This window comes from Sinohyriopsis cumingii, chromosome 2, assembly GCF_028554795.1.
Source record: "Sinohyriopsis cumingii isolate HCF-2022 chromosome 2, ASM2855479v2, whole genome shotgun sequence".
Classification (NCBI taxonomy): domain Eukaryota; kingdom Metazoa; phylum Mollusca; class Bivalvia; order Unionida; family Unionidae; genus Sinohyriopsis; species Sinohyriopsis cumingii.
Genome location: NC_142962.1, coordinates 69,177,376 through 69,191,889, shown reverse-complemented (window position 1 = coordinate 69,191,889; position 14,514 = coordinate 69,177,376). Strand labels below are relative to the sequence as shown.

Below are 14,514 nucleotides of genomic sequence, written 5' to 3'. Positions count from 1 at the left end.
GAATATCCTCGGTTATTTCTGCATGACTAAATTTAGACTGGACCCCTACATGGGTCTCACCTAAACACATATTGTACTGTAATGGACAGTAATGGGAACAAAAATACAGTAATGTCCATTAAATATTGTAATTTTTATTGTATGGGACTTAAATACATAAATCATAAATAATAAATGTGGTTGTTATATTGTTTTATTAGTGTTTATACTACGCTTTAATGAAAATAATGTCAACAAAAATGGAACAACTGTCTCTCTCACTTTCTCTCTTAGGCCCGAATAAACAGTACCACAGAAAGAGTGAAAACAACAACCTTTTTAAAATTTAAAAAATAATTTATTTTCCTGGAAAATTCTGTAAAAATAAAAATAGAGAAGAACTTACGGTTTCAAGAACCAAATCCAAAAATAATCTAAGAATAATCCACGAATTAAATTGCAAAAGTCATAGTAATATTTGTTCTAATAATTTCAAATTCGAATCCTGATGTAAAATCGAAAATGGATGACGATGACTTATGCTGTAGTCAGTACTGTGTTTATCTACAGTTCCTTGTAGAAATACAAATAATGGCACTCCAGTGTTCGAAATCCAAATTAATTTTGTAAGCAATGTCTTTCCAAAATTTATGTGAGCACTCCTATTTCCAGAGAATAAAGAATTAATCCTTTTGAAATCCAACTGATCTGAAGAATTATTATAGCTCAAATCTGGCTACAACAAATTAACTTGACATCAGTATGAAAAGCCCCAAACTGAGAAATCTCTCTCAAAACAAAGATTATATTGTATCATAAGACGCAGTTTCGAAATTCCCCCAAGTTGAGAAATCAGAGGGGCGTCACATGATCATGTTTATATCACGTACGCAGAATATGGCCTTGATTAGACCAATGATTTTATTCCCAGAACAAAATAAAAAAAGTGTTTACTGCTTAACCCTCGTAGTCCCATCATGACCTTGACAACAACCAATCATTTTAAAATAAAATATAACTTTGTTAACTAATTTTGAATCCAGGTCAGAATTTAGATCAACAGTTGGTGTTTATAAACTGACAGTCAAGGTCAAACAATTTTCTGAAAAAGTACCATCTCTAGTGAAATACTTTCCATTATAATAGAATAAAAAATTTAAAAATGACAAACAATTATATATATATATATATATATATATATATATATATATATATATATATATATATATATATATATATATATATATATATATATATATATATATAATAAATTACAAAAATATTAATGATATTATTTCTGCAAGTAAAAAATTAAAAAGACGGCATAAAAATTCAGCTTGATCTAGAAAAAATCATTTGTGTTTTTGAGTTATTACAAGCACGTAAATTTGAAGATAGATATACACTACCAGCGGAGTATACATTTATAAAGCAGATCCAACAGGCTATGTTCCAATCTTTGGCTATTGTGAATGTTACAGAAGTTACAAAATTCTTACCTTTCTCAAATGTGATTGAGAAAATTAGATCAGAATTTGCTCAGGAATATGAAACGAAAAGAATTAACACGTGTGTGAGACAGTTGAAAAAGTTTATGTCAGATAACAAGGACAAAGTTATTAATGAAATAGTAAAGGGGATTTTGAAAGTGAAAGTAATGAAAATTTTACTAATGAAAATGAAAATTATGGCAACTGGGGTAATGGTTAATTATCCTTTGACTTTATTCTACCTGAGAAATAAAAAAATATAATTTGACTAGTGTAATTTGTTTCTCTCGATAATTTGAATATACCCATGAAATCGTTAAGATTTTACGTAGAGATTAATATTCAAATTTTTAATTCATCAATTAAATGTCTGGTCTGGTCAGTAAGTTTGAAATTTATTATTGATAATAACGGATTATGACATCGCAAATATACTGATTTAATCGGTTCCTGTACGATCAGGAAGTACATGAGGTGTAAATGTGTATGAAATATATCCTTGCTGAGCCTAATTAGATTTTTCAAGATCTATTTGATAGCTGTCATCAGTTGCATCACATACAAGATTGACTGCGATTGGTGAAGTGAAATACAACGACATCCACCGTACGGATCATTGTTATGTTTGAGAATATTTGCTGTTAGGGCTATTTTTGGCCACGACTCAACAATTTTTGTAAAGTCTTCATTAATAAGATGGTTGACTGATTTTTGTTAGTTCATCAGTGAAAAATATTATGATCGAGAATTTTTTTTTTACTGTAGTATTAAATAAAATATTTTTGGGTTTCTCCACTTACTTCATCAAAAATCACATCTGCAACATTAAGCCAGTTGACATAGTCAAGATCTGATATAACATGATGTAGATGTTGTATTGGTTCGATGTTTTGTTGTTTTACACCGTTATTATAGCATTGCGTGATATTAGAAAATAAATATCGTAGGTCACCAAGCACACGTGTGTATTCAGGCTTAATATCGTCAGAAAAATAAGTTCGAAAAATCTTTTTTCATCGATAACTGATAAAAGGTTTCGTCTTCAAAATCATATATTGTTCTTGCTAAATTAAGTAGTTCTTTTTACCATCAGATGAGGTAAAATAATTTCCAGGACGAGAAGATTATCTCATCTGATTCATCTATCGTTATCCATGGGTATTCTTTTCGATATTTTGGAACAATTTAAAATATTTTCTTATCCGTGAGGAAATCAGCAAGTTTTGGTTCTGGCGGTCCTTGATAAACAGGTGTTTTCTCTAGCCATCCTAACATACTTCTGATCGATGATTGATATATATCTACAGCATAATCTTGTGATTTTATTTATATTGCAGTTGATAATGTTGGTTCATGAAGGTGATAGCTATTTTTGATTCTTTTCCTACTTTAGATTTGATTCTGCGCTGGAATTCATGGTTGATTTGTTCGATTTGATGCTACCTGCATTTATACTCACAACTTGCCAATCGGGAGTTCCATCTGGTTTATTTTTATTTGCAAATACCAGTGAATTATTTGCTGGCAATCCACCAAATGATTTTGATCTGATATTTAGCCAACTGTAATATACTCGTAATGGTGCTAGCGTTATTTCTTTCGCTGGAATTGCAGTTGGAAAGTTAACACTAAATTCTGGATTAGTTGAGCTCACTGATATCATCGTAGTTTTTGACGGAGTTGTATGAAGTATCTCGTTTTCAGTTGAGATTCTTATTTAAATCCTGATTTTCTAAATCAGATGCCATCAAATTATTACTGCGTTGTAAATTTTAATCATCTCCGTGAACTCAAAATCTGATATTTTTCCATCACTATGGCTTGTTGATAATACCGAGGATAATCTGGTGTATACTAACGACGCTGCACACAATTTTACTGTGTGCTCATGCAGTTTTGGGTATGTGCATGTACATATTTCTTTGCGATGATATTAAGAAGGTCAGCAATTGTTGTTGCAGCTGAAACACAGATTGTTACAACTGCTGGTGCTATCACTAGCGATGGTGTTATTGTTAATAATAATACACCAATTCCAGCGATAACAACAGACGCCCAATATACAATTATGTCAATGACAACTACACTTTTGCGATATTTTTTACTTTTACTGTATAAATGTCAACCATACTTGTTAGGTTTTTTTGGGGGGGGGGGGTTTGCCATTCACGTGCTTGATTGCATCTGTAATGTTGAACGTTGATTGGGGACCTTATTTTATTTCAAATAGGTGGGAATTTAGCAACTAATTCAAGACACCAATAACAAAACACGGGGTTGCACCACTTCAGGTTCCACCACTAATATTCTCGTCGTTTTGATCCAACATAGCTAACACACATCCAGTAAACTCGTTAATTGGATAACGCCGTGGTATTGTGGTGGATATCGTAAATGTCGTAGTACCAAGTACTGATAATCTGTATAACCCGTCACCTCAGCGCAATGTTTAATGGATTTATTGAGTGGTGACCATAATGATGATCCAGATGTTACCGTATATACTATACGATCGGTAGTTATTTTATATAAGAGAGCTTAATGTCGATGTCTGGTGGATTTCCAAAACATTCGTTAATGGCTCTATTTATGTTTCTACGAAAATTTGTAAACTCTTGTACATGAGTAGAGTATTCAGATCTAAATGTGGTCATTCCATTGTTGATTGTCATTAATGAGTTCATTATCGGAATGTTGCTATTATCGACATACTTCTTTATTGCAGCATCATCGCTTGATTCTGGTTCTCCAAGACCAGTAATTTTATTATTAGTCATATCGAGAGAACCAATCATTGTATCACCTTTGGTTAATAAACGATCATTGATCCCAGTTCTGATCATGTTGATGCTGTCTACATGACTTTTTGTTACCACATCATCATCTGATTTTGGTTCTCTCACATTAATAATTTTATTTTGGCTCATATTGAGATCGCCATACATAATACATCCAATTCTTCTGATACGTCCAGCAAATTCTCGCATGACTGATATACTTGATTCACTGCTTCCTCCAAGTTTTTAATTTTTTACCGATTTTAGTAAACACTAACAAGTTATCTTCTGTTGCATCTGGAACCCGCAGAACAGTATCTGTCAACGGAATATTACTCGTCTTTAATCATCCTTTTTTATCTTGAAAAACAACGAATTCATTTTAGTCCACATTTGCAAGACTCGAAAGATTAGTGAGTTCATCCTTGACCTCGTCAAGATTGCGTATTTAGGTAAGTTGCCTTGCTGAGTCTTACTCGGGCGAGAAGATCTTCCGTAAATATCTACCATTATACTATAATATCTGTTTAAAACGATGTGGCTACTAGTATACTCGTGCACGACTTCATGAGGTGGTATTGTTGATGATGACACAGCGTCAAGTACAGCAATTACTTCACGACCACATATTGTCGGATCAGTTATTGTTTGTGTTGGTAATGTTGAATACCATACTGGAGTTTTTATTGTGTTTACGCAATTTAAAAATTCTTTTGGTGGAGCCAGTCCATACGAATCAAAATAAATAATTCCAAGTGGATAAATTGCGTATGCAATCCAATGAGTACCAGGATCAGAACTATAGTCGAGATTAATGATACCTGTTTCAATATTGTTTGGTAATTGATGACGCATAAAAACACCTCTGAAAATTGTAATATTTAATTTTTTAGCAGCATAGAGCAAACAAAAGTTGACATTGGACGGATTAACATATCGATAAGGAGTTCCTGGAAGTCTTAGATCTTCCCTATTTTTTAAAAAATACCTTTCCTCTTACTGTATCTATTGCTTAGTCGGCAAGTTTACCAGCAGCGGCTCCAGCAGCACCAAGTGCAACTGTTTTTGCAATAGCTGGAGCATCAGCAGCTAATAAAGCTGGTATAACTGCGAGAAATGGAAATATTCCGCCGGTTTTAATCGATTCTTTAACTGCACCAGCAGAAAGATTGAGTTTAACGCCTGTTTTTGATTGCTTGGCGATTTTGAAATATCTAAGTTGACGTTCTGACGATGATAATTTATTTTGACCACCTGTGATCTGATCTTTTTATAGCAATATTTTCATTCCACAGTTCTTTGCTGAATATGATTGAAGTTTTTGAATCTGACCCGGAGTCAGACTGACACTTATATGATGATATGACAATAAATATCGTAAGTGATTTAATTACATGTTTTCTACAGGAGCATCAATAACTCTCATTCGTCCACCAACACCTTCAAGTAGCATTGCTTTGTCTGAAAGTATAACAGCGATTGCTCTGTAACCAGCAGCAGGCCGTCGAGCTACACGGGCTCGAAAATGTATATCAACGACAGATTGCCTGAATAAATCTAAATGTTCCAATGGAAAGTAATATACTGGATATAATGCTGTGAAATCCCCGCTGAGATATCTGCAAACCAGTGTCAACATTTTGATCACGCCCCATAAATGTCATCAACCGATGATAAGCACGTGCAACATGATTTTGATCAAAATAATTACAAAACTTTTCCAGACGGTTCTTGATGTTCGTTTATCCCTAACGCAACTTCAGAAACTCCAAGTGTGTCAGATACCATTGGATTTCGTTCCTGAATCTATTCTAGCATTTTCCTGAAAAGCACTAAATATATGTCTTGGTGCAGAAACTCATTGCTCTGTTGCTACTTGCCATGTAAATAACCAGCCGCATTACTTTGAACGCTATATGTTGTCATTGTCAACCATGATAACAATGATTTACAACCTTCATTCATAAAAGCAAATAGTTTTTCTTCTTCAGCAAAAGATGGAATCATTACCCGCATCCACTGTGACAGTTTTTTAAGTATTACTTTACCAGCATCAACTGCGTTAGGTCGCCAGATTGCTTCATTGTCGGTGGCTTTTCTTACAAGTACCACAGCGTGTTTAGCTCCAAATATAACTTTTCTAACATTTCTACAAAATCCAAGGATATGTGATAATGGAATCACACATAAAAAATGTCTTCTCCATTTACCATTGATCTACGTGCGGCAAATCCTAAGTTGAAAGTTTCGTTCATCGATTCATCTTCAGTTCCAGCTGCATTTAGTCTCACGTTTCTACCCTCGGGGTGATCAGTGGTATCCTTTGCAAAGATCACTGACGGGCTAGCTGATCTTGTATAATCATATGAATATCTTGCAAGACTAAATATTGCTGTGGCAACATCAAAATTTTCGAGACACGATTCAATATTTTTTCCGTCAATCATGTATATAGCACTGTTAAATAATGCCATGACACCATTATTAATAAAACCAGGTCGATCTAAAAGTCCGTATGCTGTATCATCTGCTTTCAAAAGTCTACCTTCTACTTAAATAAACCAGAGGCGTAGCTTTGATATTTTGCGCCCAGGGACGAACTATAAAATTGGCGCCCCAGCCCCCTCCCCGTTTAATCACATTTTTGAATATTACCCTTATTTACTTATTATAATGTAACGTTGTAAGCCACATTTTGGCGCCCCTGTACCTTGGCGCCCGGGGACAAATGTACAAATGCCCCCCCCCCCCCCCAGCTACGCCTCTGAAATAAACGCTTCAGCATGTAAAAAATATGTTTTTATCTTGAACTTGTAATTCGATTCGACGACGCTGATTTGGTACACGTGCGTCATAAGAATAATACCGATAATCGCGTATAGATTCATCTTTAAGAACTGGTACATCCATATCAAACGAAGGATCGAATATACACTTGAATATTTTATTATAATTATTATCGTCTAACACGAAGACCACTTCCTGCTATTAAACTTGCTGTTGTATTTTTTTCTTTTTCTGACTTGGGTATATTAGCCAACTCTGTTAGGTTTTGATTTGCAGCTTGATTCATTATTTTACAGATATTTGCAGGCATAATTTCAGTACCGGGTAATTTTACTGGCTGTGGTTTTCTTTGTACTAATCGAGCTAATCTTTCTTTGATTGCTGAAAATGCTTTACCAGTAACATTACCAACAGCACTGATACCTTTATCCCGATATATCATGTTCAGGTTTTAAAATATCTGTGTTTGTAACTATAATTCGCAGAAGCAAATGCAGCAAACTCTTTTAATTTTACAAATCGTTTTACTGTATTAATTGTTTCTGGGGTAAATTTATCAAGCATTTCAACTTTTTCTTTTGGTTCTGGTTTTCCTCCAACAGCGCCTTTAAGTTCTTTTTCATGAGACGGTGGTGGAGGGAGAGCGGTGCTATTTCAGCTTGAAGATCTCTTAAAATCTTTTTTGTCTGTTTGCTTCTTCTTGCTATCTTTTCAGTTTGCTCAGCATTTTTTTTTTATGCCGGAAGAAAACTCTTAGTCACTTCTGCAACTCTTTCAGTAACCTTTGTAACAGGTTTAAAAAAGTGTTCTTTTTCTACAGCATATTCAAGTTGTGCTTCTTGACGTTCTTGCAGTTTTTGTTTAAGAGTCATCCCAAAACTCTCTCTTCATTTAGTGTATTGTTAACTATAAAGAACACGTTTTCCTTTATGCCAGATGGTACACGTGGGAGTGCACTGTGATATTCATTTGGTTTTACAAGCATCAATGTAAATGTTATGTCCATAAACTTCCCATTCTTCAAAGCCCCACTGTGATGCCCAGCAACATTAAACTTTCCAGAATTCTCAAAAATTGATGCTGATACATTATTAGTTACAGAAACACTGTCCCAACTGATTCTAGTGCTAGGTCATTGGCGTCATATTTGTGAAATAGGCTGGTATATCTGTTCGAACAATTGACGTATGTTGAAACATTGTTCCTTGAATGACCACGAGAAGCCACGGCGACGTTTCGGAATCTGCCAAAACCCGTCATCTGACTGACGCCTAGGTGTGGACGTTTCCGTGTTAACGTAACGTTCAGGTGTGTAATTACTGGGATGGTCATTGATGTCTAGGATACTAGGTAACGCTGTGAATTTACTTTAGGGTCACTGACGGTTGGGTTTTTGACTGGCCGTTCACTGACGGTCGGGGAAATGATTGGTGGTTCTCTGACGATTAGTGGTTTACTGATTGGTGGTTTATAGACGGTTGGTTTTTCACTGACGGTCTTGTACTGATGGTCGTGTTAGTGACTGATGGTTCACTAATGGTCGTGTTATTTGATGGGTATGTCATTGACATTGTTTTCAACCAAAACCACGAAATGGTTAGGGGTCCATCTTTTTTTAAATTTTATTTCTTTATATTTTTTACCAAAAGAGCGCTAGCTGGTTTGATTACATTGCTCCACATCACTGAAATCACTGAATTAGCCAATGGAAATGCAGCTTTCAGAAATTTTAATGGAATCAAATCGTTCGGCATACATTAATGCTCCTAAACCATACTGCCCTGTCTCCCAAACGCAAATATATTGGACACCATCTGATAAAAGTAACTATTGTGCCAATAACATGTCATCAGAACGTGACCTGTAAGAAATAGCTGTTCACGTAGGATAGTTGAGATTGGTATTAGGACCAGTCGACCTGTCGGAACCTAAATTCATACTATAAAATAATACAAGGAAGGACACTTCTCTCCTTTCTCGCGCGACCTATTTAAGAATCAACCCTGACATTTTTTGCTAGATTTCGCATAGCGTAATAAATGTGGTACCGATGTTTAGCTCAGGTTTTCGACTTTGTATGTCTATCTAAAGTTTGGCTTAGTATCCTATCTTTAAGGAATGCCAGATATGGCCATGATCTCGCCCGCTTAATATGCCAATGAAATCCTGCTGAATGGAATGCTGTTCTCTCATTGGTTAAAAGAAAATGACGTCATGCATATAATTATAACTTATTTTCAGTTAGCTAACGAGAAGGCAGTATTCCATTCAGCGCGTTGTTCTTGCATATTAAGCAGGTTCTATCATGGCCATATCAAGCAGTAGTGTGGGAAAATGGTCTGCAATTCCTTTAATAAATGAGCTTCCTTCAGGAAAACTGTTTTAGTGTAAAGTTTGTTAGTTAGGTATGTAATATGGCCCACACTTATTGGTATCTCAGAAATTAAGATCTTGTAGAGGTTTTTGTTCGAATTAAAATTTTGTATTATTTATATAATTTCTCAAGGTAAACTTGTTTAAATTCATTATTTGTATCCTTGTTACTATTGTCCTTAATAGCCTTGATATTCTTTTTCTAAAAATTAAGCTCTCATATACCTACTCTTTAATTTATTTTAAAAAAATTATATTCTTTATATAGTTTTCACAAGATTTGCCTTATTTATACAGAGTGTATTGTGTAAACGTCATATGCTTAGCATATATAGCTTTGCTTAGTGCTTTGTTGGTATAAGGTCATGGTTTTCTACGCGGGTATGTATGTTTTATTGGAGCATGTTTGTTTATAACATTTAACAGAACTGTTTAAAAATTAATGTAGTCAGAGTTGACAGATTCTTGGTACTGGAAGACAGGCAAGTCAATGTAGCATTTTGAAAATCATTTGCAAATCATTCACAAAAAAATCCTTGACAATTCTAGATATTTTTTAGGGCTGCGGAGTGCATTGTTTCTCGTAGCCGAGTAAAGACCATATAATGAAAATCGCTAATACCAAGAGCCACATTTAGGGTATTAATACATTGGCTTTGTTTATTTGTAACGATGAGATTAACACACGATAGATTGTTTCAATTCTTTAAACACGTCTGTTCTCTAAATAAGTGTGTCTGGCAAAAAATGTTCTCTAAATAAGTGTGTCTGGCAAAAAATATCGCAGATATCACATAAGCATCGAGATTTGCAAAGGTTATGGAAATAAAAATTTAGGTCACCAGTAATAATAAGTTTTCATACTGTATCAAACTTGTTATTGATGGGGGCCTAGACACGCTAAAGATGAACCGTCTAGTCTTATTTAGATTCAGTTGATAAGTAATCTGCTCCGGGTGCTCAGATTCTTGTACTTTGTTTTGCAGTTTGTTTTTGGGATTGCTGTGAACTCGGTACATACTATGATCATCATTTAACAATGCACATATAAAAAAACTCTGTGTGGTTCCAAGATTTTTCTAAGATTTATAAACCGTTTCGATTTATAAGGTATGACAGAATTACGTGAGTGCTTTGCAGTTTATAGCGGATTGGTGCTAAATTCATTACATATAAAGGTTCTCATCAGAAGACACACATGTTGAAAAGTGATTGTACTTATACTATTTTTTTTTTAAAGCCACGTTAGATGATGATGATGATCAATAATAATAATAATAATAATAACAACAATAATAATAATGATAATAATAATTATACTACTGCTGCTACTACTACTACTACTACTACTATTATTATTATTATTATTATTATTATTATTGCAACTTTGTCAAAAGAATGAGGGTAAAGGATTGCATCAAATTTGGAAGATTAAACTGAAATTGAGAGAGAGAGAGAGAGAGAGAATATGTATTTAAAAAAATAGTAGTTTTAAAGATGTGCAGTATGGTGTCTGTTGCGGATTGCCTTCAGAGAGTACATGGTTAAACACTATACGATGATTAAGAGGCATGATTTCCGTGTACCGAATTATTCTGTTTAGGGAATTAATTTTTGATCGTCTGTAAGTGTCGGTGTTGCATCTTGGACGCATTGATCAAGAATACTGTTGGTCTATATGGCATTTCCGCGTCAAGTGATTAGATGTTTTGTTCGGGTACCGTTTAGTACTCGTTCTTCTTTGTGGTAGAAAATTAGCTGCACACAAATGATTTTACAGCGGTCTTTTTTGCTATTTACACCGTTTCGCGTTCAACCGTGAACTTAGACAGGTACCCCGACTTCTTATAAAATCACATATAGGATGGTTATCTATAGACGGGCTGGGAACCAGGCTACAGTGAATTGACTAAAAAGTTTCTTCCCGGCTAAAATTTTAGAACGCTGCAGTAAACTTGTTTATGGATATCGATAGACAGCGTGTTGATTCTGATAATGTCGAGAACACACATATTACTAATAATCCTATTTGATGCAAACATTTTATTTTCGCAACCAGATTGGTTACTGAACGGCACCGTTGCCAGAGTGACGGTTGATAGTGTACATATTTACATAGATGGTCAGTTATATGACAAGTATCTTACATTCGTCGCATTCGATACAAACTTTTCCTTTGTTCTACGTCCGAGTGACCTTGTAGATCGCAGGACGTCTGTGTCTGTTAGTGGCGAAAGGGTGGAGATTTCCAACTCTATTTTTGAGAAAGGAAGAACTTATAATGGTTTCTCGAGTGGAAAAGAAGAAAAATTGCGCGCGTCTTTCAAAATAACAAATTCAGAACTCGATGGCATCATTATATCTGGAAATGATACTTTATTTGTCGAACCTTCTTTCCGATATGGGGTTGGGAAAAATACGAACTTGAAATGTATAGAAGCTAACACAGTTGAGTCTTGTACATATGAATCACTTGTTTATCGTGCGCAAGATGTAAATGAATCTTTTAATTATTTGAATGAATCAAGTAGTAGTTGTGGTGTACAAGAAAGTACAGGACGGCATTTAGACGTAGGAAACGTAATTCAAATGGATGAGCAGCAAAGAGTACGTGCAAAAAGAGCTACACAACCGACACAATGTACCTTGAAAGTTGTAGCTGACCATTTGTTTTTCCAGAATATAGGACAATCTGATGTATCAACAACCATAGCTGAATTACAGTTCCTCGTGTCTGAGGCTGACGTTATTTTCAGAAGCACCGATTTCGATGGCAACGGCAAAGGGGACAATATTGGGTTTTCAATTGCTCACATTGAAATTTATCGTCATGGCAATACATACAACATGGCTGATGAAAGTATGGATGTTAACAAATATTTGAACAAATTTTCAGAATATGACTTTACAGATGTTTGTCTTTCTTTTGCATTCACGTACAGAAATTTCCAGGGAGTTCTTGGCCTAGCATGGGTGGCTAGTTCGAACCCATATGGAAATGTTGGGGGCATTTGTCAACACCGGGTGTCCATACAAGGTGTACATTACAGCTTAAATTCTGGCGTTATTACATTGAACTCCTATGGAAGTCGCAGTTCCAGATACAAAAGTGCACTTACGCTGACACACGAAATGGGACATAGTTTTGGAAGTCCTCATGATGTACCCTCAAATCCATTGTGTTCACCAGGTTCAGAATATGGGAACTATATCATGTATCCTTATGCAAGTGATGGATCAAAACCAAATCATATTGAATTCTCTCCATGCAGCATTAGCTACATTTACCCAGTGATACTGAACAAGGGGTCTTGTTTTAAAGTCAACTTTGGACCTGTTTGTGGAAATGGTATTGTTGAAGGTGGAGAGGAATGTGATTGTGGAGACCAGAATATTTGTATGGACACGTGCTGCACTCCTTCTGATGTCCTCCCGAGTCCTGGCTTTGATCCGCCCTGTACTTTTAGACGTTCGAATAATAAAGTTTGTTCACCCAAAACTCGTCCCTGTTGCACTGAAAACTGCCAATTTACTTCGCTGACTGAACAAAAGGTATGCCGCGTCAAAACAGACTGCAAAACAGAATCTTTTTGTAGCGGTAACAGCAGTACCTGTCCGGACTCTGACGTAATGCCTGAGGGGACGCTTTGTGACAGTGATACAAGGATTTGTATGTTAGGAATGTGCCGTGGCTCGATATGCTTAACAATTGGACTGACCGCTTGTCAGTGTGTACAACGTCGATCAGACTATTGCCTTGTTTGCTGCTTTTCCAAAGATTTGCAGTCCTGTCAACCGATGTCTTTTTTTCGAGGTCATGATATCTACAAGCACCCTGGTGAGCCATGTGATAATTTTAAAGGATACTGCGATAGTCAAGGATCTTGTATTACTGGTGACATTGATTTTACCATGGACAGGGTGACTCGTATGTTCTCAAAGGAGGCGATGGAAGATGTGAAGAAGTGGTTCACGGAATACTGGATTCACTTGGTAGTTGGGTTAGTCACTATTTTTGTGTTTACTGCTATATTCGTGTTCACAGTTAGGAAGCCCGACGATATCCACACGAATGCATACCTCTATGGCAGACTCGCTAGGATTCAGCGGGAGGCCCAGATTCAGAGAGAACGTCTAGCTTCTGCCATGAGAATTTTGGAGAAGGAATTTGACCAGAAAATGAAGACAAGAGGACCGATGAATCATGTCCAAGCTATTTCAAGGCTTTCAGTATTTTTCCCCACTGCTGAAAAGGAGAGCTTGGAACATGTGATCAGAAAGAGCTCATCAGAAGACATTGCTGTCAAGACTTTGCTGATTCAAGGATACCCGTTGCGTCGCCTCTGTGGGCAAATAGATATTTAACAGACGGTTATTAGACAAGAATAACATCACGTTTGTTTTGTGGAATCAGCACGAAACTAATTTTATCTGTTTCGTATTTTATCTTTTTGTATGTATGTTGCTTTCTTATTAAGCAATCATAGACTATCGCGCTGTGCTTCATGATTGCAAAGAGAATGATTAACTAGAAGTACAGATGGGTTAATATTAACACTTATACTGCTTGAACATACTATAGTCCTAAATCTCCAATATTCGATAAGTGTTAAATATTTATTTTATTAAAAGAAAAAAAAACTAAACAACATGTCTGTTGGATTATTATTTTCACATATAATCCAGTCAACCAAAATGTACTAAAATGTATAGATGTTTTTTTTCTTATGTGTACGTTATCCATGTACACCGTGGTGGATCGAGCAGATATTTCTGTGCTTTGTCCTCCGATATCTATTGGATTTCATCAGTTGCGTCCATTAGTATGTAATGGCAGTTATTTAAACCTCTTGGGGGGGGGGGGAACTTGACGGGGTTGTATATTTTCGTATATAGGCTACATCAGTTTTACAGCACATGCAGATTTGTTGCCCCCGCCCCCCATTCCAAATGATGCAATTGTGTAACAGCGGTGCATTGTACATCGGCCGACAGTAAGTTTAATTTCGAATGTATGACAACGTTACGCTGCATCCAGTGAAATTCACACACCCGATCCACAGGAAAATCAGACGATCTATCAAGGTGTAGATACGTTAACATAACTG

At 35.7% G+C, this 14,514-nt stretch overlaps 1 protein-coding gene across 1 annotated transcript; it reads left to right on the top strand.

Annotated features, from left to right (window-relative positions):
- Positions 1–11,335: 11,335 nt before the first annotated feature.
- Positions 11,336–14,004, top strand: LOC149805108 (disintegrin and metalloproteinase domain-containing protein 10-like). Its single transcript, XM_089935923.1, has one exon. The coding sequence runs from the start codon at positions 11,402–11,404 to the stop codon at positions 13,769–13,771; it is 2,370 nt and encodes a 789-aa protein (XP_089792049.1). The 5' UTR covers positions 11,336–11,401; the 3' UTR covers positions 13,772–14,004.
- The last annotated feature ends 510 nt before the right edge of the window (positions 14,005–14,514 follow it).

What these genes read in the sequence shown, in the direction of transcription:
- LOC149805108 (XM_089935923.1), top strand. Translation starts at nt 11,402, where the DNA reads ATGTCGAGAACACACATATTACTAATAATCCTATTTGATGCAAACATT.